The sequence below is a fragment of the Bos taurus genome, chromosome 6 (assembly GCF_002263795.3).
Source record: "Bos taurus isolate L1 Dominette 01449 registration number 42190680 breed Hereford chromosome 6, ARS-UCD2.0, whole genome shotgun sequence".
In the NCBI taxonomy this organism is placed as follows: Eukaryota; Metazoa; Chordata; class Mammalia; order Artiodactyla; family Bovidae; genus Bos; species Bos taurus.
Genome location: NC_037333.1, coordinates 103,990,575 through 104,017,114, shown reverse-complemented (window position 1 = coordinate 104,017,114; position 26,540 = coordinate 103,990,575). Strand labels below are relative to the sequence as shown.

Genomic DNA, 26,540 nt, shown 5'->3' with positions numbered 1-26,540 from the left:
AGATCCCCACTGCAACACCCATGAGTACACATTTCATGAGGATGTGGATGAATGAGCTTATTTGCAATATTATAATGCTAATTACTAAAGCAGTCTGTTAGTCCCTTTGTCATTTCGGACTTTGCAACCTCTTGGACTGTAGCCCGCCAGGCTCCTCTGTCCATGGAATTCTCGAGGCAAGAATACTGGAGTGGGTTGCCATTTCCTTCTCCAGGGGATCTTCCCGACCCAGGGATTGAACCTGAGTCTCCTGCATTGCAGGCAGATTCTTTACTGTCTGAGCCACCAGGGAAGCAGTAGTTTTAGGCATTTGCCGGGTTGCTCAATAATTAAAGCTCCTTCCATTTATTTTCAAGACAAAAGAGGAGGCCAGTGGAGAACCAAGCCTTACCTCTAGAAGGGATCTAGGTGGGATTGAGGAATGGGACCCAGGAGGGCAGCAGCAAGGACCCACTGATTCTGAAGCCCAGTATTAGCCAAGCTCACCTACCTGTTCAGCATCGACTCAGTACCCTGTAGACCTCCCCTACATGGTGCCTGGCTCTGAAACGCTTCTGACAAGAAGCAACAGAGGGAAAGCTTACTCCCCAAAGATAGCCATTCCAGAGAGAGCGCAGGGCAAGCAGAAATGCACCGGTGCAGTCCCTTTTCCAGTTTACTGCTGGACAACTCCCACCACCTTTGATGGGGCCAGAGGCCACAAATGTTCAGTGAAATATCCCTCCTGGAAGAACCCAGCAGAGCAGAAGGATTGTTCCTCATCCCCAACACGAACAGCTAAGTCTTGTAGGGAAGTTGCTGTGTGCCAGGCACTATTCTGTGCTCTTATGGAAGGTAGGCACTGTTGGTCCCATTTTACAGATGGGGTAAGTGAGACACATAGAGGCTAAGTCATCCGAGGTCATTAGGCAGAGTTGAGTTATGGACCTAAGCAGTCTGACTTGAGGCTGGGGTTTCCTGATCCCTGGACAGATGTCTGCAGAAGGTTCTGAGATTGCACTAAGAAGAAGAAAGTGATTTGTTGGGAGTGGAGAACAAATCACTTTTCTTTCTTTCATGAGCATGTGCCATGTGTCAAAGGCCAGGTAGGAGTGTTTCTTGAAATGAAGAGTGTTGGAGGAATGGCTTTGCAAGCAGGTGAAATGACAGCACACCCATGGCAGCACAAAGCAGTGTGGAGCCTTCAGGGAAGTGGGGATGTTTATTGCTAATTGGGGGCAGGTGGCAAATGCCTCCTGGGACCTTGGGAGCACTTGATAATATATGTACATTTCCGAACTCACTGCCAGTCACATCACACATGCAGGCCAAGTTCCTCACTTTTCTCTCTTCCCTTGAGCTCTGGTGAGTGGGGAAGAGGAAAAAATAAGAGAATTTCTTTTCCTGGCAAGTTATTTACAAAGGAAGCCAATCTAGGTCAAAGAACCCAGGTTTTGCTAAGTTAACCGTTAACCTTGTCTCTCTATACTAAGCACGTTAGGTGTTAGATGGCACACTGAATTCTGACTTTGGCTTGGCAGGGACACAATTCAACATAATTATCTTCCATGGCATCAAGTTGAATACATAGGGAGCTAATTGTATTCATTCACCTCTCCCCATCCTTGCCCCCATAATGTAGTGAACTAATCAGTTCACTTCATCTTTTGTAAATAGCATGTCTTTCCTAGTTATTGGAAACTGGCGGTAATTCAATCTGATTCAGAAATATTTACCGAACACTCATTATGTACTAGGGATTGCATTTGGCACCATGAATGTGGAGATCTGCTTTCAGTTATCCCTTTAATTGATGAATATTTGTTAAATATGACTGTGTTCTAATGCCCTACGAGCTGTGGGGACACCGTAGAAAAACAAACATGGCCTTTGACCTCATGGAACTTGGAGTCTAATGCTAGATCAGTGATCTTAATCAGATGCATGTAAAGTAATACACAATGGGACTTCCTTGGTGGCCTAGTAGTTAAAGACTCTGAGCTTCCACTGCAAGGAGTGAGGGTGCAATCCCTGGCTGAGACTGAGATCTTGCATGCCCTGCAGCACGAAAGTGAAGTCGCTCAGTCATGTCCGACTCTTTGTGACCCCATGGACTGTAGCCTACCAGGCTCCTCCATCCATGGAATTTTCCAGGCAAGAGTACTGGAGTGGGCTGCCATTTCCTTCTCCAGAGGATCTTCCCAACTCAGGGACTGAACCTGGGTTTCCTGCATTGCAGACAGATGCTTTACTGTCTGAGCCACCAGGGAAGCCCTTATGCCCTGCAGCATGGCTTAAAAAAAAAAAAAAAAAAAAGGTCAGTCAGTCTACCTATTCTACTTTTTCTTTTTTCAGGGATTTCACTGCTGTGGCCCAAGTTCAATCCCTGGTCCCGGAACTGAGATCCCACAAGCTGTGTGGTGCAGCCCACAAATAAATACATTTAAAAAATAAAATAATACAGAGTGATGACTTTTGGAGGAAAGTCCCAGGATGCTGTGAGACTGTATAACAAGGAGAGCAGACTCTGGAGGGTGAGGGCAACCTTCTCTGAATGTGGAAGAATGAAGAGGAAGCAGAGTTAACAAGTGTAGGGCCCAGAAAAGAGCATTAAAGGCACAGGGAATGGCTGCTCAGAGCATGGAAAGAAAGCTCTCGTGTCTGGAGCTCAGTGGGTTTGGGGATGGGGATGGGACGTGAAACAGAAGTGGCAGGACCCAACTGTGTAGTCTCTTGGCCATGGGGAGGAATTTTCCCCTTTCCCTGAAAGCAATGGAGGGGTGTTTTGGAGGAGTATAAGCAGAGGATGAGCAAGACCCCCTTCCTGAGGGAGGATGTTGGAAGACCACTGTGGTTTGTCCAGACAAGAAATGCTGTGGGTTAGACCAGAGGGTGACCATAGAGTAGACAGATGAGAGAGACAGTGAAGAGGTGAAACAGACCTCACCTAGTGCAGGATTAGGTGTGGAGTTGAGAAAGAGAGGATTCAGGGATGAGTTCCAGGCTTTGAGCTTATGAGGTCAAATGAATGTTGAACCACTCAACCTAGGCCTGCTTTCTTTCTTCTTCTTCTTTTTAAATTGATGTATGGTTGATTTGGGTGTCCCTAGTGGCTCAGATCGGAGAAGGCAATGGCACCCCACTCTAGTACTCTTGCCTGGAAAATCCCATGGACGGGGGCCTGGTAGGCTGCAATCCATGGGGTCACGAAGAGTTGGACACGACTGAGTGACTTCACTTTCACTTTTCACTTTCATGCATTGGAGAAGGAAATGGCAACCCACTCCAGTGTTCTTGCCTGGAGAATCCCAGGGACGGGGAAGCCTGGTAGGCTGCCGTCTGTGGGGTTGCACAGAATTGGACATGACTGAAGCAAGTTAGCAGCAGCAGCAGTGGCTCAGATCGGAGAAGGCAATGGCACCCCACTCCAGGACTCTTGCCTGGAAAATCCCATGGACAGAGGAGCCTGGTAGGCTGCAGTCCATGAGGTCTCTAAGAGTCGGGCACAACTGAGCGACTTCACTTTGATTTTTCACTTTCATGCACTGGAGAAGGAAATGGCAACCCACTACAGTATTCTTGCCTGGAGAATCCCAGGAACGGGGGAGCCTGGTGGGCTGCCGTCTATGGGGTCACACAGAGTTGGACATGACTGAAGCAAGTTAGCAGCAGCAGCAGCAGCAGTGGCTCAGATGGTAAAGCATCTGTCTACAATGCAGGAGACCTCGGTTCAATCCCTGGGTTGGGAAGATCCTCTGGAGAAGGAAATGGTAGCCCACTCCAGTATTCTTGCCTGGAAAATCACATGGACCTGGGAGCCTGGTAGGCTACCATCCATGGGGTTGCAAAGAGTTGGACACAACTGAGCGACTTCACTTTCAGTTTCATGGTTGATTTGGAGCTTCAGCTTCAGCATCAGTCCTTCCAATGAATATTCAGGGTTGATTTCCTTTAGGATTATCAGAGGATGCAGTGGTTAGATAGAATCCCCAACTGAATGGACATGAATTTGAACAAACTCCAGGAGATAGTGGAGGACAGTGGAGGGATAGTGGAGGACAGATATCCCGGCATGCTGCAGTCCAAGGGACCCTAAAGAGTTGGACATGACTTAGTGACAACAACGACAAATGGTTGAGTTACAAAATTGTGTTAGTTTCGGGTGTATAGGAAAGTGATTCAGTTATATATTCAGCCATATATATGCACACACATTCTTTTTCACATTCTTTTCCATTATGGCTTATCACAGGATACTGAATATAGTTTCCTGTGCTCTACAGTAGGCCTGGTCATTTATCCATCCTCTCTACACTAGTTTGCATCTGCTAATCCCAAACTCCAAATCCATCCCTCTCACCTACCTCCCCCTTGGCAACCACCAGTCTATATATATGTGTGTGTGTGTGTATGTATATATATATATATTCTTTTCTATTAGACGTTATTACAAGATACTGAATATAGTTCCCTGTGTAATACAGTAGGTCCTGTTGTTTATCTATTTTATATATAGTAGTGTGTATCTGTTAATCCCAAAGGGAATACACATAAGTGAATATTGTATGATATTTGTCTTCCTTCGTCTGACTTACTTCCCTTAGTGTTATGACCTCAAGGTCAATCCATGTTGCTGCAAATGGAATTATTTTGCTTTTTTAAAATGGCTGAGTAATATTTCATTATACTATATGTACCATATCTTCTTTATCCATTCATTTGTTGATGGACGTTTAGGTTGTTTCCATGTCTTGGGCATTGTAAATAGTTCTGCTGTGGACTCTAGGGTGCATGTATCTTTTCGAATATAGTTTTTCTGGATATATGCCCAAGGGTGGAGTTGATGGATCATATGGCAGCTCTATTTTTAGTCTTTTGAAAAATCGCCACACTGTCCTCCATAGTGGCTGCACCAATTTGCATTCCCACCAACAGTGTAGGAGGGATCCCTTTTCTCCACACTCTCTCCTAGGTTTTGTTTAGGATCCTTTGAAATGGTTCAGGGTAACTCCGAAGCCCCCAGGAGTCACTGTGGGGTTGGCATCAATCTGTACACACAGCCTGGAAAGTTATTGGCCATTAGGTGATGATGAGAGCCCTTGGAGCCAGTGAGGAGAGGAAGGCTGTAGGATGGAGGTTTGATGGAATCAAGTATTTAATGGATGGGAGGTAAAGGATGAATGTGCAAAAGAACTGAGGCATGAAATGGAGTATTGAGAAGGTGTACTTCCACAGAAGACAAGCAGATGTTTCAAGAGGGAGAGAGTGGCCAAGTAAAATGGGCACAGAAAACCGTCCACTGGCTCGGGTGGTATGGCCATACTTTGTTGATGTTGTGCTGTGGGGATGAGGTATAAGCCAGACTGGAATAAGGCAATAGACAGCAAGAATGGGGAGCCCCATCAAGAAACATGATGAAAGAGAGACATGAGACAGGGCAATGCTTGCTTGCTTGCTAAGTTGCTTCAGTCACGTCCGACTCTTTGTGACCCTACGGAATAGAGCCCGCCAGGCTCCTCTGTCCATGGGATTCTCCAGGCAAGAATACTGGAGTGGGTTGGAGACAGGGCAGTGCAGGGTTTGAAATCATTGTCCTCCTCCTTCTGGCTCATGATACCAGAGGTGAGACACCCTAGCAGGAAAAGACTATGATGTAATCATGTCACTTGGTGGTCCAGAGGTTTCATAATGGAGGCAGGATTAGCTCCTTGGACACTGAGACAGGTGAGCTGATGTCTGAATGTGTAAGGTAATAGTGCTTGGTGGCAAGACAGAGACTAGAAGTAAAGTCATCTTGGCAAAGGGAACAGGGTGCAAGAATATGGTAATCCAAGTATCCAAGTTTTTCTCTGTTATCCCTTCCCTCTGGCCCAAAAGATGTCTCTCCTCCTTTATATACACTGGGGAAGTGTTAATTGCCAAATATATGTGTTGGGGATGGGGGAGTGGAATATACAAAGCAGCCATTCAGGGGTGGAGTGCTGTTATGGCAAACGATGCAGTAAACCAGAAGCCATTGGAAATAAATGGTTAGATATTCAGGTGAAGACATTTTAAGAATCAATACAAGGACTGACAAATCTAACTTGTTCATTTTTTTTTTTCTTTTACAGTCAACTTTGACCATTTTCAGATTCTGCGGGCCATTGGTAAAGGCAGTTTTGGAAAGGTAAGAATGGTGGATTTTTAAAAATTTCATCCATAAAATATAAAAGTTCTGACCACTGGATTTATACTAATGTGCATGTTTGTGTGTTTGTTTTTGTGTTGATTGCTGGGCACTGGGGATTTCCTGTTTGACAGAAAGATTTGAATTTGCCAAATTTGAAATGTGAAAGGAAGTCTGAATAGTTTCCTTTGGATACGCTGTAATTTCATTCTGAAAATTAAATTACCACGGCTGCCCTGCTTTAGGTGAATTACAATGGTAATTATTTCAAGGTTGCTAATGCTATTTCTTCTTTGAGAATCTAAATAAGGAAAGTGGGAAAAAACCACAAATTTATGTGATGGCCAACAGCAGCTTTTTCCTTCAGTGTAGGCATTTTATTTAAAAAGTTATTGTGGAAAGCAGACTTAACATGAGATCTACTTGCTTAAATTTTTAAGCGTACAATATATGTATTATTGTTGGCTATACAGAGAACACTGTACTGTAGATCTCTAGAGCTTATTCATCCTGCTTAACTGAAACTTTATGCCCTTTAGATAGTAATTCCCCATGCCCTCATCCCCTTAGCCCCTAGCAACCAGCATTCCAGTCTTGCTTCTATGAATTTGACTATTTTAGATACCACATGTACATGGAATCATGCAGTATTTGTCTTTCTGTAACGTGTTTATTTCATTTGGCATAATATCCTCATGATTTAATCCGTGTTGAATAAAAGTGGCAAGAATGGGCATTCTTGTCTTGTTCCTGATCTAAAAGGAAAACCTTGCAGCTCTGCACTCTTGAGTATGATGGTAGTTGTGGATTGGTCATACATGGCCTTTTATTATGTTGAAATATGTTTCTTTTATACTCACTCTGTTGAGAGTTTTTATCATAAATGAATGTTGAATTTTGTCAAAAGCTTTTTCTTCCTCTATTGAGATGATCAGGTGATTTTTAGCCATCATTCTGTTAATGTGGTATATCATGCTGATTGATTTGTGGATGTTGAATCATCCTTGCAGCCCTGCAGTAAATCCCGCTTAAACAGGGTGCATGATCCTTTTAATATATTGTTGAATTCAGTTTGCTAATACTTTGTTGATGATTTTTTGCAGGTATGTTCATCAGGTATATTGGCCTATAATTTTTGTTTGTGTGTGATCCTTGTTTGGTTTTGGCATCAGGGCAATGCTGACCTTATAAAATGAGTTTGAGAATGTTCCCTCCTCCACAATTTTTAGGAAGAGTCTGAGAAATATAAGTATTAAACCTTTGGGCATTTGTAATATTCACCAGTGAAGCCTTTTCATACAGTTCATGGGGTTCTCATGGAAAGAATACTGAAGTGGTTTGCCATTCCCTTCTCCAGTGGACCACGTTTTGTCAGAACTCTCCACCATGACCTGTCCATCTTGGGTGGCCTTACACGTCATGGCTCATAGTTTCATTGAGTTAGACAAGGCTGTGGTCCATGTGATCAGACTGGTTAGTTTTCTGTAATTGTGGTTTTCATTCTGTCTGCCCTCTGATGGAGAAGGATAAGAGGCTTATGGATGCTTCCTGATGCCTTAGGAAGCATCACTACAAACAAAACTAGTGTAGGTGATGGAATTCCAGTTGAGCTATTTCAAATTCTAAAAGATGATACTGTGAAAGTGCTGCACTCAATATGCCAGCAAATTTGAAAAACTCAGCAGTGGCCACAGGACTGGAAAAGGTCAGTTTTCATCCCAATCCCAAAGAAAGGCAATGCCAAAGAATGCTCAAACTACCACACAGTTGCACTCATCTCACACGCTAGTAAAGTAATGCTCAAAATTCTCCAAGCCAGGCTTCAACAGTACATGAACCAGGAACTTCCAGATGTTCAAGCTGGATTTAGAAAAGGCAGAGGAACCAGAGATCAAATTGCCCACATCTGTTGGATCATCAAAAAAGCAAGAGAGTTCCACAAAAACACCTACTTCTGCTTTATTGACTACACCAGAGCCTTTGACTGTGGATCACAACAAACTGTGCAAAATTCTTAAAGAGATGAGAATACCAGACCACCTGACCTGCCTCCTGAGAAATCTGTATGCAGGTCAAGAAGCAACAGTTAGCACTGGACATGGAACAACTGACTGGTTCCAAATTGGGAAAGGAGTACGTCAAGGCTGTATATTGTCACCCTGCTTATTTAACTTATATGCAGAATACATCATGCAAAATGCCAGGCTAGATGAAGTACAAGCTAGAATCAAGATTGCTGGGAGAAATATCAATAACCTCAGATATGCAGATAACGCCACCCTTATGGCAGAAATTGGAAAACTAAAGAGCCTCGTGATGAAAGTGAAAGAGGAGAGTCAAAAGCTGGCTTAAAGCTCAACATTCAGAAAACTAAGTTCATGGCATCTGGTTTGATCATTTCATGGCAAATAGATGGGGAAACAGTGGAAACAGTGACAGACTTTATTTTGGGGGGCTCCAAAATCACTGCAGATGGTGACTGCAGCCATGAAATTAAAAGATGCTTGCTCCATGGAAGAAAAGCTATGACAAATGTAGACAGCTTATTCAAAAGCAGAGACATAATTTTGCCAACAAAGGTCCGTCTAGTCAAAGCTTTTGTGTTTCCAGTAGTCATGTATGGATGTGAGAATTGGACTGTTAATAAAGCTGAGCACCGAAGAATTGATGCTTTTGAACTGTGGTGTTGGAGAAGAGTCTTGGGAGTCCCTTGGAGGAGACTCAGCCAGTCTCCAAGAGGAGATCCAGCCAGTTAATCCTAAAGGAAATCAGTTTTGAATATTCACTGAAAGGACTGATGCTGAAGTTGAAATTCCAATACTTTGGTCACCTGATGTGAAGAACTGACTCATTGGAAAAGACCCTGATGCTGGGATAGATTGAAGGCAGGAGGAAGGGATGACAGAGGATGAGATGGTTGGATGGCACCACCGACTCAATGGACATGAGTTTGAGCAAGCTCCTGGCATTAGTGATGGACAGGAAGGCCTAGTGTGTTGCAGTCCATGGGGTCGCAAAGAGTCAGGCATGACTGAGCAACTGAACTGAACTGACTTGATGCTTTCTTATATTTTCTATCTCTGGTGAAGTACTATCTTTGTTTATCCATTCTTCTCCCAAGTTCAGTGAGCATCTATATGACCAATATTTTGAACTCTGTTTCAGCTAAACTACTTATCTCCATTTCCTTATGGGTTTTTAAACTGGTAGTTATCTTTTCCTTTTATTTGAAATATATTCCTTTCTCTCTTCATTTTGCTTGACTCTCTGTATTTGTGTCTAATATTACGTGAAGCAGCTATCTCTGCCAGTCTTGAAATACTGGCCTTATGAAGGAGATTAACTTTATTGTTTAACCTTGCCCTAGCTCTTGATTGTCTCTTAAATGTTTGTGATTATCTTAGGTCTCTGACTTATTCTTCATAGTTCCCAGTTGTTGAAGGTGTGCAAAGACCTGTTAATGTTCCAGACAGTGGAATTTCAGTTAGCCCTTAGCTTCAGGCTGATTAGAAGCTGGACTTGCAGGCCACACATTTTAAGGTATGCCAATACATACAGTAATATAGAACTGCAATTGTAAACCTCACTGGCCTTCACATCAGATGATCTACACATAACTCATTGGTGACAGCTGCAAAAATCAGGGCTCCAGATGAGTGTTTGATCTCATTTCCAGGCTTCTCTAGAGGCTCAGTTGGTAAAGAATCTGCCTGCAATGCAGGAGACCTGGGTTCGATCCCTGAATCTGGAAGATCCCCTGGGGAAGGAAATGGCAGCCCACTCCAGTACTCTTGCCTGGAGAATTCTATGGACAGAGGAGCCAGGAAGGCTATAGTCCATGGGATCGCAGAGTTAGACACGACTGTGAGACTTTGACTTTCACTGGGAGTTACCAGGGAGCTGCAGTGAGTTCACGGGAGTACACAAAGAGGACATCCCCTAGACCATGTCCATAGCCTCTAAATGTATGGAAAACTGGAAGCCTGTCCCTCGGGCTGAAGCTCCAAGACCAGTAGATCGGCTTTTTTCACAGGAAGACGGGCTACATCTCAGTCGATTGTCTGTACAGTGACTGGAGTATGGGGGCCTTCCAAGAATAGTTTCTCTGATTGTCTCAGACCCACGGGGCACCAAAACACAATTCCGCCTGCACAGCAGAGCCAGATGCTCAAGGGGCATCCCCTGTATGGCCTGCATGTGCCTACTGGCTTTGGCAGGCCTGAGAAGCGGTGTGAGGATGAGGCACAAACACTGGTGCTAGAAGGGGAGAGGATAAGAATGGCACCAGGAAGACTCCCAACAGATTCCTGCCCATCCAGCAGAGGGGTTAAGGTTAATTAATGAACCTTAGGGTTTAAAGTTAGTAAGTGAATCTCCTTCACATAAGATCTAAACCTAGGCCTGTTTGTTGCTTTTGCACTGGGTCCAAGATGAGTGAATCTTGATGCAAGCCCTTTATAAATTCTCTGTTCTCTATAGCCCTATATTCTTCCAGATGTAAATCCTGCTGGGTTTCAAAGCCAGACATTTTGCAGGCTCTCCTTACCAGTGCCAGTTCCAAGGGTTGAGATGCCTGATGTGGGCACAAACCCCTGGCTCTTTGGAGTGAAGTTTCCTATTTGTGAGCCCCCTCCCAATTTCAGGTCACCAGGCTGGGGCGGGGGGGTGGAGATTTTTTTTTTGTGAGATCACATCTCTGCTTCTCCTTCCCATCTTGATGTGGCTTTTTTATCCTTTATTGTGGAGAAGCTGTTCAGCTAGTTTTCAGGTCATTCTCATAGGGGTGTTTTCCATGTGTAGTTGTGAATTTATTGTGTCCATGGAAGGAGATGAGTCCAGGACGTTCCTACACCACCATCCTGAACCACCTCCTTCCTTGGTCTCCATCTTCACTGATTGTAACAATCTAGTTGTTTTATCCATTTCTGAGCCAGTTGTACAAAATCTCCAACTCTGATCCTAGAGTTGTTTCTTCTTCCTTTATTTCTGTCAGTTTTCCATCTGACACTTTGAAGGTCTGTTATTAGGTCCATACAGATTTATAGTTGTTATGACCTCATGATGGATTGACCTTTTTATCATTGTGAAATGTTCTTTTCTATCTCTTGCTAATGATCTTTTTTTTTAAGCTTATTTTCTCTGAAATTCATATAGTTATTCTAGCCTACATGGCATATATTTTTCCATGCATTTTCTTTCATTCTATCTGTGTCTTTATATTTGACATTAATCTCTTGAGCATATCATATAGTTAGGTCTTGTGTGCATGCTTGCTGAGTTGCTTCAACTGTGTCCAAGTCTTGGCAACCCTATGGATTGTAACCCCTGTCATGTCAGTCTCCCCTGTCATGGGATTCTCCAGGCAAGAATACTGGAGTGGGTTGCCATTCCCTTCTCCAGGGATCTTCCCAACCCAGGGATTGAACCTACATCTTTCACATCTCCTGCATTGCCAGGCAGGTTCTGTACCACTAGCATCACCTGGGAACTTGCTTCTTTTTAAATCTGTCTGGCAATCTCTACCTTTTAGTCTATTCACAGTAAATGTAGTTATTGATTTGGTTTCAATTAGGCTTAGCATGGTTTTATTTGTTCTTGTTCTCTCTTTTGTTCTTTGGTTTCTCTTTTCCTGTTTTGTTTTAGATTAACTAATGATTTAGAATCTCCATTTATCTCACGACTTTACAGCCATACTTCCTTGTTTTAAAATTATTGCTCTAGGGATTATAATGCATATCCTCAGGGCTTCCCTTGTGGTTCAGCTGGTAAAGAATCTGCCTGCAATGTGGGAGACCTGGGTTCAATCCCTGGGTTGGGAAGATCCCCTGGAGAAGGGAAAGGCTACCCACTCCAGTATTCTGGCCTGGAGAATTCCATGGAGTGTATAGTCCATGTGGTCGCAAAGATGGACACGACTGAGCAACTTTCACCTCACAGTTTATTTCAATCTGCTTAGAGTTAATATTTTATACTTCACATAAAATCTAAAAAGCTGGCAACTGTATAGATCTATTTACCACACCTGTCAACTCTTATACTATAGCTGTCATGTGTTATAGTTTATAAATCATAAATCTCCAATACAACATTATAGTTTGTTGCTTTCCGATCAGATCAGTCACTCAGTCGTGTCTGACTCTTTGTGACCCCATGAATCGCAGCATGCCAGGCCTCCCTGTCCATCACCAACTCCCGGAGTTCACTCAGACTCAGATCCATCAAGTCACTGATTCCATCCAGCCACCTCATCCTCTGTTCCTTCTCCTCTTGCCCCCAATCCCTCCCAGCATCAGAGTCTTTTCCAGTGAGTCAACTCTTCGCATGAAGTGGCCAAAGTACTGGAGTTTCAGCTTTAGCATCATTCCTTCCAAAGAAATCCCAGGGCTGATCTCTTTCAGAATGGACTGGTTAGATCTCCTTGCAGTCCAAGGGACTCTCAAGAGTCTTCTCCAACAAATGTATATGTAAAATATATATATTTAAAAGTATGTGGGGTTTTTTTGGCCTTTAAAAAATTAGAATGAAAATAGCCCTTAATAATTACTCATACCTTTCATGAAGGTATCAATTTCCCTCTGGTAACCTTTAGTATTTTATGTGGCACAAATCTCCAATCAATGCATTCTCTTAATTTTATTTTATCTGAAACTCCAATACTTTGGCCACCTGATGCAAAGAGCTGACTCATTTGAAAAGACCCTGATGCTTGGAAAGATTGAGGGCAGGAGAAGAGGACGACAGAGGATGAGATGGTTGGATGGCATCACCAACTCAATGGACATGAGTTTGAGTAAACTCCGGGAGTTGGTGATGGACAGGGAGGCCTGGCATGCTGCAATTCATGGGGTCTCAAAGAGTCAGACACAACTGAGCGACTGAACTGAACTGAACTAAATTGAAATGCATTTATTTCACCTTTCTTGAGGACTATTTCTACTGGATACAGATTATTGGGTTGACAACTTTTTGTTCATTGCTTTAAAGATTTTGTGCCATTGTCAACTGAATGACCTTTGTGCTTTCTGCTGGGAGGTCATTAAGCTGAATCATTATTAGCTGATAGTAATATGTCTGGAGAAGGCAATGGCATCCCACTCCAGTACTCTTGGTTGGAAAATCCCATGGACAGAGGAGTCTGGTAGGCTGCAGTCCATGAGGTCGCTAAGAGTCAGATACGACTGAGCGTCTTCCCTTTCACTTTTCACTTTCATGCACTGGAGAAGGAAATGGCAACCCACCCCAGTGTTCTTGCCTGGAGAATCCCAGGGACGGGGGAGCCTGGTGGGCTGCCATCTGTGGGGTCACACAGAGTCGGACACGACTGAAGTGACTTAGCAGCAGCAGCAACAGCAATAATATGTCACATCCATCTCTTTCTTTTCAAGATTTTCCTTTAATCTTTGATTTTCAGCAGTTTGACTATGATAATCCTAGGTATAACTTCTGGATTAAAAGAAAATAGTTTCTCTTTTCTCAGATTTCCCATATTTTCATTTATTCTACCATATTGCCCTTTATACCCTGCAGCTTAGTCTTAGTCTTAAGAGCTGTTTTCATATCATTTATTCTATTTCCAACATCTGGGTCATCTTAAGATTCACCTTGATTAAGGATAGATCACGTTTTCCTGGTTCTTTATATGCTGAGTAATTTGGGCTTGCATCCTGGATATTGTGAATGTTATGTTGTATAGACTTTGGATTGTGTTGTATTTCTTTGAAAAAATATTTTGAACAAGAAGTTACCTTGGTTGGATTTATACTGCATACTCTCTTCTTGGGCATGCACATAAATCTCAGTCCCTTTCTTTTTTTCTTCTGCTCTGTACTGCTTACAGTCTGCTCTATACATGTGAGTTACTTCAGCCAGAAACGTGGACAGAGTTTATGTGCTGCGTTTGAGGTTCTTCTCTAGATTTCTTAGAAGAAGAGTTATGATCCAGAGAATTTAGAAAGTTTGCCTGTAGTCCCATGGGGAGGGCTGAACTTCTGCAACAACAACAAAACATTTTAAAAATTCTCTTAAATCATTACTTTCTGTTGTCACTTACCCTAATGTTGAGCGTTTTGTGGCTGAAGAAAACTTGAAGCAACTCCCTTAACCCACAACACAACTGGCACCACGTAGAAGTGTATCATTTTACCCTGGAGTCAGTGGTGATCTTGGCCCTGAGCCCTTTGCACCCTTTCCTGTCAGTACTATCAGATCCGTTAGCCTGGGCCCTCATGAGTTATTACTTGATTATATCCTGAAAGTTTTCTTTTCCTTTTCTGTCTTCATCTGTGCTGCTCTTTGGCTGCTGGCTTGGTTCTCAGAACCTGTGGTTCAGAGCATAAATATATTCAAGCTTTGGGTATAGTGGGTGTTCTGAAGAAAAATGCAAGCTTTCTAGAGGAGAATTTATGTTTAAGTCACTCTTAGGTTGTGGCAGTATCTTGATGACACCCAAATTCATGTAGAACGTACACAAACAGCCAGTATTCAGGATGTGGTTGCTTCAAGGCAATCAAACAAAGCTCTGTTCTGGTCAAAATACCAAATAACTACTGCTTTTCATGTCAATGTAGATGAGCCTACATGACTATTATGAGACTCAGGGTGGAAGTGTGCTGGGCTAGGATGAAGAGAACCACCCTCCTACTATTGAATGGGTACTTTGGCTTTGCTTTCAGCCTTTGGTGGGTTTGATAGCTGGCATTTATTACGAGTTTTCAAGAAAGACATTTCACTGTTAAAGTACGACAGTAGCCTTGGTTATCAGGAAAAAGCACATGTGAATTTGCAGAAATCTTATTTGACTTTCATGCGGGGGGTAGATTGTGCTTCCCCAGTGAAGCACCAAAGTAAACAGCTGCAGGCAATCCATTGGTTTTAGCAAGAATTTACTGAAGAGTTTTATAACACTTTTATGACTTAATTCTAGGACAGTTGAGGCATGGCAGATGAATTTCTACATATCTCAGTGGAAACACTTTCGATCTGGGAAGCAGGCTGACTCTGATATGCTTTAGTTGTGCTTACTTGGGATAGTGAATTAACCAATCTTAAGCTTAGTTTTCTCATTTGTACAAAGAAAAGGGAATGGTGAATCAGTGGACTCTAAAGGCTGTTGTTTTCTAGTGTCCAGCATGCTTTTCATGTCCCTTACTTATCACAATAGCATCTCTTTTCTTCAGAAAACACCTCTTCCACCCCATGTGTCCACATGCAGTCCATGGGGTCGCAAAGAGTCAGACACGACTGAGTGACTGAACTGAACTGAACTGACTGATCCAGGGCAGAAAAAGGCTTCAGAAGTAGGGCTTTCCTGGTAGCTCAGTTGGTAAAGAATCCACCTGGAATGCAGGAGACCCCAGTTTGACCCCTGGGTTGGGAAGATCCCCTGGAGAAGGGAAAGGCTACCTGCGCACTCCAATATTCTGGCCTAGAGAATTCCATGGACTGTATAGTCCATTGGGTTGCAAAGAATCGGACACGACTGAGCGACTTTCACTTCACTCACATCCAGGGCAGAAAAAGGCCCTAGCAGAGAGCCTCAGGTGTCCACAACAAGCAGCCTGAGCTCTGTGGAGGTTCAGGAGAGGGGGCATGGGCAGGTACCACCAGTGCCTCCACCTTTCGTTCTTCCAGTCCTATAGCTATATCCACTGTCCTTACCAGCCACGGAAGCTGGTACCCTGTTTTGTTTATGCAAGATCATGTTGTTGTTGTTCAGTCACTCAGTCATGTCTCTCTGTGACCCCATGGACTGCAGCACACCAGGCTTCCCCGTCCTTCACTGACTCCCGGAGCTTGCTCAAACTCATGTCCATTGAGTCAGTGATGCTATCCAACCATCTCATCCTCTGCCATCCCCTACTCCTCCTGCCTTCAATCTTTCCCAGCATCAAAGTCTTATCCAATTAGTTAGCTCTTTGCATCAGGTGGACAAAGTATTGGAGCTTCAGCTTCAGCATCAGCCCTTCCAATGAATATTCATGATTGATTTTCTTTAGGATTGACTGGTTTGATCTTGGTCCAAGTGACTCTCAAGAGTCTTCTCCAGCATCACAATTCGACAGCATCAATTTTTTGGCACTCAGCTTTCTTCATGGTCTAACTCTTACATCCGTACATGACTACTGGAAAAAACATAAATTTGACTATATGGACCTTGGTTGGCAAGGAGATCCAACCAGTCCATCCTAAAGGAGATCAGCCCTGAGTGTTCATTGGAAGGACCGATGTTGAAGCTGAAATTCCAATACTTTGGCCACCTGATGCAAAGAGCTGACTCATTTGAAAAGATCCTGATGCTGGGAAAGATTGAAGGTGGGAGGAGAAGGGGACGACAGAGGATGAGATGGTTAGATGGCCTCATCGACTCAATGGACGTGAGTTTGGGTAAACTCTGGGAGCTGGTGATGGACAGGGAGGCCTGGCATGCTGCAGTCCATGGGGTCACAAAGAGTTGGACGTGACTGAGTGACTGAACTGAACCTTGTTTGGCAAAGTGATATCTCTGCTTTGAAGCATTACGACAAGCAAAGCTAGTGGAGGTGATGGAAGAGATCATGTTGGGTTCCCAGTATTTGCAACCTGGAGAGTCCTGGCTAACTCACAATCATTGTCCTAGGAACTGAACCCTTTTACCATTCTTGTCTTCTTAAAGCTCAGTGTGCTGGGCCTTATTATCTCCATTTTACACATGATGCATCAGAAGCCTGGAGAAGACCCCACTGCCACCAGCCTGTTTTGTTCCCACATGTCCCTCCCAAATACAGAATTTAGGAAGAAAGTAGCTTTAGTCACATGTATATTAGCAAGAAACCATGAGAGTCAGGAGGAGAGAGTCCATCAACATCCCAAAACATTGGACATTTGCTTTGGGAAGGAACAACATGTAGGAGAAAGAGCATGAGCTTTCGAGATGAGGAAGCCTGAGCTCAGATTCTGGTCCTGCTGCTTCTAGCCATATGAACTTGGACCAGTCATAAATTTTCTGCAAACCTCTGTTTCCTCTCCAAAAACATGAGAATGCCCATTTTTATCCTTATTATGTTCACAGTTTCCTTATCCTTGAGCATAGAGAGCACATGAATAATAGCCCCATGGAAGTCCTTGTTTGTTAATTTCATCACTGGTGCCATTTCTGAGTCTGTTTCTCTTTATTAATTTTCCTTTTGCTTGTGGGCCATATTTTCCTGCTTCTTTTCATGTCTAGGAAATTTTTGGACACAGGAAAGTGCAATTTTACTTTATTTTCATATTTTTATTTCCCTGGTGGCTTAAATGGTAAAAAATCTGCCTGCAATGTGGGAGACCCAAGTTTGATCCCTGGGTGGGGAAGAATCCCTGGAGAAAGGAATGGAAACCCATTCCAGTATTCCTGCCTGGAGAATGCCATGGACAGAGGAGCCTGGCGGGCTTTGAAGAATTGAACATGACTGAGCAACTAACACTTTCATAGTTGACTTATAATGTTTAGTTTCAGGTGCACAAAATAATGATTTGATATATTCTTAGGTTATAGTCCATTTACAATTATAAAGTATTGATTATATTCCCTGTGCCATACTTTATATCCTTGTGTCTTATTTATTTTGTACCTAGTAGCATGTCCCTCTTAATTCCCTTGCCCTCTCTTTCCCTTCCCCCTACCCAGCTTTCCTGTGGTAGCCACTCAAATAGAACTCCTAGAAATGAGAACTACAATATATGAAATGAAGCATTCATTGGATGGGATATTAACAGCAGATTAGGCAGAGGATGAGATGGTTAGATAGCATCACCGTCTCAATAGACATGAATTTGAGCAAACTCTGGGAGATAGTAGAAGATAGAGGAGCCTGGCATGTTGCACTCCATGGACCCAACTTGGTGACTGAATAACAGCAACAAATGCAGTGTAGAAGAAAAGGCTAGTGAACTTGAAGATATAGCAATGGGAACTATACAAATGAAGCACCGAGGAAAAAATTAACAGAGCTTCAGTAACTTATGGGCTTCCCTTGTGGCTTAGCTGGTAAAGAATCCGCCTGCCTGCATTGCGGGAGACCTGGGTTCGACCCCTGGATTGGGAAGATCCTTTGAAGAAGGGAAAGGCTATCCACTCCAGTATTATGGCCTGGAGAATTCCATGGACTATACAGTCCATGGGGTCGCAAAGAGTTGGACACGACTGAGTGACTTTCACTTTCACTTCACTTTCAGTGACTTATGGAACAAAGTGCCGTAATTTACCGTATGTGTAATTGGAGTTTCAGAAGGAGGGATGGGCATATAAAATACATTTGGGGAAATAATGGTTTATTTGTTTAATTGATGAAAATGATAAAATCATATCCAGAAAGTTCAACCAACTCCAAGCAAAAGGAACACAAGGAAAACATCATCAAAGATCATCATAGTCAAATTAAAAAGTGGCTTATAACCATTAATAGAAAATCTTGAAATGAACCAGGGGACAAAAGGGCACATTGTGTTAGGAAATGGAAACTATGCAAGCCAAAGATAGGGGAACAGCATTTTTCAAGTGATAATAAAGAAGAACCACCAATCTGGAATTCTATATTGAACTGAACAAAAATAAGTTTCTAAAGTGAAGACTTTAAAAGAGGGAAACAATGCTCAGAGTGATCTTCAAAGTTTACTGTGAAAATAAGTGGCAGAGACCATACAACTCCCGGACCTGGCATATGGTTGGCATTTTTCATATGCGTTCCATGTCATCTTGTCTCTAGGTTATGTGGTGGGTTCTGGAAACTTTTGGGTAGCCACCTGGAGGGATCAGGGGAAGACCTGACTCTCTCAGCTTCCTCTTGCCATCCTTCACAGCACATCTTGCTTAGAGGTGGTCTTCAGATTGCTCCTCTGCCTCAGCCATTAGACTGTGAGATTCTTGAAAAGTTAGGGTTGGTCATAGTCACCTGCCAGTCCCATCAGCAGCTGGCTCAGTGCCCAGCAGGTGGGGAAGGCTCAATAAATGCTGCCTAGAGCATGTATAAGTGAGAGAGAGAAAGAATAAGGAAGGCTCCGGTCTACATAGCAGCCAGTGATGTGATAAAGCATGAATTGGATGGAATGGTTAAGGGGCTTCCCTGCCATTGAGAATGCATGCCAACCTCTTTATGCCAGCCTGCAAGGCCCTGCAATCTGGCTATGCCTATTTCACTGACACTCCTCTCTGCCCCTCCATCTTCCTGCTCGTTCCTTGCAGCCCTTCTTCTCATCTTCCGAACATGCTGAACTTCTTTCTAACTCAGAACCTTGCACTTGCTAGGCCCACCTCCTTGATATCTTCCCTTAGAACTCTGCAAAGGTCACCCATCCTGTACAGAATTCTGCTCAAGTGTCCCCTCCCTGAATACCCACCCCACTTGACTCCACCCCAAGCATTTCCTATCCATGTGCCCTTCCTGGTCCTGTTTTCTTCAGTGCACCTGTCATTACCTGTAAATCCATTAAATACTTGTTTGTTTTTCCTTGTGGTTGTTGGTCTTATGCCTGAGAACATAGGCTCTGTGAAGGTAGGAATGTTTCCTTATTGTTCACAGTTTGATCTGCAGTACTTACTGAGTGCAACTGTATATATGTAAAGTATAATACATATACACACGTATATATTTACACATATATATGGAATTTATGTATATAATGCATATATACATGTGCATATATACTCACTGAGCAGTATATATGCTGCTGCTGCTGCTGCTAAGTCGCTTCAGTTGTGTCTGACTCTGTGCGACCCCATAGACAGCAGCCCACCAGGCTCCCCGGTCCCTGGGATTCTCCAGGCAAGAACACTGGAGTGGGTTGCCATTTCCTTCTCCAATGCATGAAAGTGAAAAGTGAAAGTGAAGTCGCTCAGTCATGTCCGACTCTTAGCGATCCCATGGACTGCAGCCAACCAGGCTCCTCCATCCATGGGGTTCTCCAGGCAAGAGTACTGGAGTGGGGTGCCATTGCCTTCTCCGGAGCAGTATATATATACACGTACAAATACATTAAGCAAAATATGTATATGAGCACACATTTATGAATATGCATGTATTCATACCTAGGAAACAGTGTACATAGACATGTGTATATGTATATAGCATATACACATGTATGTGTATGCATATATCTACACAAATATAAATGTATAGTATATATAAACACACATATCTATATACATATATACCTTCTAAGCAGCATATATATCTATACATCTATATACGTACACATTAAGTAGTATATTTAATGTGTATTTGTGTATGTATAGTCACGTATACATATACCCAGGCTTCCCCAGTGGCTCAGTGGTAAAGAATCCATCTGCAATGCAGGAGACTTGCAGGAGACACAGTTTCAATCCCTGGGTCAGGAACATCCTCTGGAGGAGGAAACGGCAACCTACTCCAGTATTCTTGCCTGGAAAATCCCATGGACAGAGGACAGAGGACAGAGGCTATAGTCCTTGGGGTCACAAAAGAGTTGGACACGACTGAGCAACTAAACAACAACAATCCATATACCCACCATTCACACAGAGTGCATAGATACATACACACACTCATATATGTATATGTATGCCCACGAAGCAGTACAGTATATATCTACATACATGTATATATATAAACACACATATATGCATGTATATATACACTAAGCAGTGTGTATATTTATGTTCACATACAATATTTATTTACATATACAATGTGTATATGATGCATATGACATATATGCTACATAATTAAATGAATGAATATTATATAAATGAGTGAAAACCTTGATAATTAACAAATTAACTGATAAGAGTTAGTTGACCGGTTTATACTGACTGCCTCTGGATTAGGGTCCTGAGGAGAATTTCTGCATCCCCCTTGCTGCAAACTCTCATTTTTCACAGAGGCCCCCTCTCTCTCCAGGCTCATTCTCCCTGCCTCACAAGTTCCTTGTGACCCCTTGGAAGGTGGAGCCGGTGAATGTTTTGCTTTTGCTCCAGCAGAGAAAGTCCAGGCTGGAGTACTCTGCTCTGAGTCAACTTGAAAGTCGACAGGGCTTAATTATTTTCAAGGGAAGGAGGAAGATACCTTTGGGAGAACTTCCTGAGAAGTTCACTTCAAAAGTGTCTTTCTTGGATTAGCAAATGGGCCCTGTGCTTAGAGAGTCATAGGGTTGAAGCAAAATAAACAGAGAGTTAATTAAAATTCATGGAATAGCCAGAGGCAGTCTGCACATAAAACAGCAGAAAGTGGAATAGTTATATGATAATAGCTTTTTATGTCCCTTAAAGGCAGATTCTGGATAAAACTGAGCAGGAGTTGCACAGATGATAATTCCAGACTCCACACTATCTTATTATGCAATGACGATCATTTCCACACACAAGCATATTATTAGCTGTCTCCTTCCACATTCCCGACTTTTACATCTGCGTGTGAAAAACTATTTGATTAATAGCAGACTAACCAATTTACTGCCCAGACTGCAACAAATCAATTTTGCAGTTTTTAGAGATTTGGTCTTATGTATCTGTTTTATCAGTTTGAATGTTCAGAAACATTTGACTGATCAGCATATTTTTTTCCCTTAAAAATGTACAGTTTTGGAATCATTTTCATCTTTTAAGTTGCTGGGCCTCTAGGATAGGAGTAGGGGTGGAAAGGACAGCAGGACTTTGAGTCAGACAGTAAACGTTTCTGCCAACTGTTCTGTCCCAATGTTTGTCTGCGTACTTGTGAGGGTGTGGCAAGCAAGATGAATGAGGTCCCTGATGCTACCGAGTTGACAGTTTCGTAGGGAAGATAAATACACAAACAGTACATAAACATGATCTCAGTGATGATAATTGCCCTGCAGAAAATGTGTAATGTGATGACCTGGGAGGGTAGGACAGCTTTCCTTGGAGGAGAGGGCAACAGTGAAGGCCTCTCTGAGATGGAGACAGTTAAGCCAATACCTAGCTGCTAAGGAGACAGACCACGTGGAGATTCAGGGGGAAGAACTTCACAGACAAAAGCGGCCAGCCGATGCAAAGGTCCTGTGGTAGGGCCAGAGTTAGTGATGGGGCGGTGGCAGCAGATGTGTGTAAGACGCCCAGCCAATGTTGCATCCTGCTGTAAGTGGGGGCCTGGTGCATATGTTTGCTGTTTTCAGGACATTGCAAGAGTTCATCGTTTTATAGCACAATTGTTAGACAGTTTCATCTCTAAGTCTGACAGAGCTGAGCTGGAATTTGGGTCAACCTGGTGACTCTGGGCAAGATGTCTCACTTCTCTGTGTCTCTGAAATGAGCTGTTATTCTTATGGAAGAATCAGTTTTAGAATTCTTTAGCATGATGCTTTTACTGGCACCTTTCATCGTTCATGCAGGCATCTTTGATAAGGGTTGGAATCCATTTCTTTTGAGTGAAGTGTTTATTCCTTTCATGGGCTTCCCTGGTGGCTCAGATGGTAAAGAACCTGCCTGCAATGCAGGGGAACCTGGGTTGGATCCCTGGGTGGGGAAGATCCCCTGGAGGAGGGCATGGCAACCCACTTCAGTATTCTTGCCTGGAGAATCCCATGGACAGAGGAACCCGGCCGGCTACAGTCCATGGGGTTGGAAAGAGTCAGACAGGACTGAGCAACTAGCATGCACACACACTTATTCCTTTCATATTAATTAGTCTGTGTTTGGCTTGAGGCATGGGTTAGAGGAATTTGCTGGCTTCCATGGACTGCTTTAAGAGCTAAATATCAGAGGAAATGCAGGCTCACTCGTGAATGGCTTTCAAGCTTGGCCAGAGCAAATGATCCATTACTGACCAGTTTATTAGTAACAGACGTCATTACTCATTTGCATTTCCCATTTTCCCACAATGACGTCTCAGTCCATCTTCTGGATGAGCTTCCTGAGGACTTTCTCTGCCTATAAACCGGTGCCAACCTTGATTCATCCTAGAGAGTACATTCCAGGATAAGGGGGTTAGAAGTAACAGGGCTGGTCCTGGACCCTTGTCCCCATGACGCCTTTTGGCATTTCCTAACACAGCAAGTCCCTTATGACTCCTGAGGAAAACTGTGTGCGTAAGCAGTGGCAATAAATTATTTATAAAACACTCTTGGAATTACCTCCACACTCCTCTCCACCCTGTTGTTAGAAAAACATTCCCCTCCCCCCAAACGCCATATCTTCCACGTTGTATGTTTGTATGTTATTTCCTTTATTCTTTCATTCACAGTTGTAATAGCTGGGATCCACTTTTTAAACCCTTCTGTATTTCCCCAGTGTCCTCAGGACAAAAGCCAACCATATTGGCCTGCTTGTGCTAATGTGACAAAATTCCACAGCCTGGGTGCTTAAGCCACAGAAGTGGTTGTCTCACAGTTCTGGAGGCCAGAGGACACCAGCCCAATTGGATCAGGGCCTGCCCTCATGCCCTCATTTTAACTTAATTACCTCTTTAAAGGCCGTGTCTCCAAATGCCTCACATTCTGAAGTAGTGGGGGTTAGGGCTTCACCATGCAGAGTTGGGGAAACATAATTCAACCTGCAACACCAACCTTTTAAACATGCCATGCAAGGCCATCTGTCTTCTGCTCCTCACATTTGTTGCCTCGGTTTTCACCATGGTCTATCTCCATGATGTCTGCCGTGTAGTGTCTCAGGTGAACGGGAGTGAGCTTCACCTGATACAGATCAGAACTCACAGATGCAGGGTCCATGGGGTGGGTGCACTGTTTCTTAGCATCCCAAGGAGAGGCCAGTTCAGCTTAGAGTGGAGCTGGACACACCATGGGGCTGTGCCCCAGGCAAGGGATGCCTCTCCATTCTGCCGTCTCTTTTTCTGCTGACTGGGGACAAATACCTTAGAATCAAGTACCATGCAGTTTGAGCTTCCTGTACTTACATTTTAGTGGACTGTGGAGAAAAGCCAGATGCCCAGCCCTGGAGGCCTCAGTGGCTCCCAGGGCCCAGGAGAAGTTGACATTAGGTGGTGACTTGTGATCCTGGCTGATTCATTGCCATATGTATTAGTCAACGTTCTCCAGAAAGACAGAGCTAATAAGATGTGTACAGGGAGAGATAGAGATAGAGTTATTTAAGTAATTAGTTCACATCATGATGGAGGCTAGCAAGTCCAAAATCTGCAGGATAGGCTGTCAGGCTAGAGATCCAGCAAGTTGCTGATATTGCTGTGCAAGATCAAAGGCCATCTGCTGCAGAATTCCCTCTGTTTGGGGAAGGTCGGTCTTTTGTTCTGTTGAGGTCTTCAATTGATTGGATGAGGCCCACCCACACTATGGAGAGCAATCTGCTTTACTCAAAGTCCACTTGTTAAAATTCATCACAAATTAATTTTATCTAAAAGCACCCGGTGGTAAAGAACCTGCCTGTCAATGTAGGAGGTGCTGGAGATGTGGATTCAGTCCCTGGTTTGGGAAGATGCCCTGGAGGAGAGCATGGCAACCCGCTCCAGTATTCTTGCCTGGAGAATCCCATGGACAGAGAACCCTGGCGGATTACAGTCCATAGGGTTTCAGAGAGTTGGACATGACTGAAGTGACTTAGCAGGCATGCATGCAAAAGCACCTACACATACAGAATCCTGTTTGACCATATACCTGGGCATCATGACCCAGCCAAGCTGACACATACGATTCACCATCACATCAAACAATTGTGAAATTGTTCCTGAGCTCCTTGGTGGGCCAATTCTGCACATCTCTTCAACATTCTCTATTCTTACCTTCATAACGTGTATGAATAATGATCATAATCAAAATGGTGGTGGTGGTGGTTTAGTCGCTTAGTTGTGTCCAACTCTTGCGACCCCATGGACTGTAGCCTGCCAGACTCTTCTGTCCATGGGATTTCCCATTCAAGAGTACTGGAGTGGGTTACCATTTCCTTCTCCCATAATCACAACAATAATAATTTAGTAAGTGCTTATCATGTAACCCTCAAAATCACCCACTAAGATAGGTACGCTCCTACCCCCATTTTACAGATGAGGAAGTTGAGAGCACTACTAACATACATGTTCCAGCTCTCTGTGTTTGCAGAGGGACTGTGCCCTCTCCTGGCAATGCCCTTCCTTCCACCTCCTCCCACACTTCCATCGTCATGACGCCAACCCTTGTTGACTGAGAAACAAGGAATGTTCAAATGCAGCCTCTTCCAGAATGCCTTCTCCTAATCACAGGTCCTGGTTAGGATCCCTCTTCTCAGGTACCTTAGCTTCATGTGCTCGTCTGTCTCACAGCACTGCTCTTTCTGAAGTAGTAATTATCCATTCCTCCAACTAGCTAGCCAGCCACAGAGGTCAACTAGTTGTGCTTGGCACTGTTCAAGTCACTAAGGAGGGAGCAGTGAATAAAAGAGAGAAAAATCCCTGTTATCATGGGGTTTACACTATAGCAAGGGGGACAGACAAAAGGGAAACAAACCCAGAAGCATGTTTGGTGATGGGACCTGGATGACAGGGACACAGGTACGGGGGTGGGGACTGAGGAGGGATTGGCTCGTTCACAGAAGGAGCTCAGGGATGGCTTTTGGGATAAGGTGACTCATGGGCAGAGCCTGAAGGAGGTGAGCAACCAAGACTGTACATGTGGGGAAAGCGTGGTAGACAGGAATGGCATGGAGGCCAGGCTAAGAAGCGAGCTGGGAGGAGAGTAATAGGTAGAAGTAAAGAGGGGCTGGGGCCATGCTGCATGGGGCCCAGGGACCTGAAGTGAGGTACTTTGTCTTCACTCTTGAGTATTGTTTGTTTATCCCATCAAATCTTGAGTGCTTAGAGCCATGCCATATCTTCATGGTTAGCACAGTGCCAGAACCATGGCAGGCATTTATCAAATGTTTATTGACTAAAATACTCATCCAAATGAGTATTTTCACAAAGCTAACTTTTGATCACTTTAATGAGGCTCCATAGATCACAGCCTTCTGCTTCTCATAATCATTCTTCCTTGTATTGTCAGGGTTCTTCGGCCATGCCAGCTCCCGGCAACAGCCCACATGGAATTTCTGTGCCATGAAAAATCATTGTATAGTTTGTATATCAGATGAAGATGTTCTCAGGAGTGAGAAATAGAAAATCTGCCATTGGAGTGGCTTAAACAAAGAGGGTTTATTTTCTCATATAACAAGAAGTTTGAAGGTAGGTGGCACCATGGTAACAGTTTCAGTATCTCTGAGACTCTTGTAGCCTCAAGATCACAAGCGGCTGCTGCAGCTCCAGACGTTACATATGTGCTCAAGGTAGAAAGAATAAAAGTGATGCAGAGGAGAAAATTGGAATCATCTGTAGCTATTACCCTTTATGCAGAAAGCGCAAGGTCAAAAGGAGAATAAAAGTAGGGAATAGGAGAAAATTGAAACCATCTGTAGCTATTCCCTTTTATGCAGAAAGCAAAAGCAGAAGTCAAAAAGCAAAAA

General features: G+C 43.5%; 1 protein-coding gene and 1 long non-coding RNA gene across 4 annotated transcripts in view; one reads left to right on the top strand and one right to left on the bottom strand.

Annotated features, from left to right (window-relative positions):
* Positions 1-26,540, top strand: part of STK32B (serine/threonine kinase 32B) — a 405,448-nt gene that overhangs the window by 95,899 nt on the left and 283,009 nt on the right. For 2 of the 3 annotated variants that reach the window (XM_024993631.2, XM_024993630.2), the window contains exon 2: positions 6,093-6,148. In XM_024993631.2, coding sequence (XP_024849399.1) covers positions 6,093-6,148 — 56 coding nt within the window. Of the gene's footprint in view, positions 1-6,092; positions 6,149-26,062; positions 26,263-26,540 lie in introns of those variants that run through there. The other variant, XM_059887810.1, reaches the window with a different exon arrangement.
* Positions 22,824-25,199, bottom strand: LOC132345545 (uncharacterized). Its single transcript, XR_009494945.1, has 4 exons — positions 25,141-25,199; positions 24,010-24,161; positions 23,663-23,788; positions 22,824-23,056 (listed from the first exon to the last, which is right to left on the bottom strand). It is a non-coding gene; the product is annotated as an uncharacterized lncRNA (long non-coding RNA).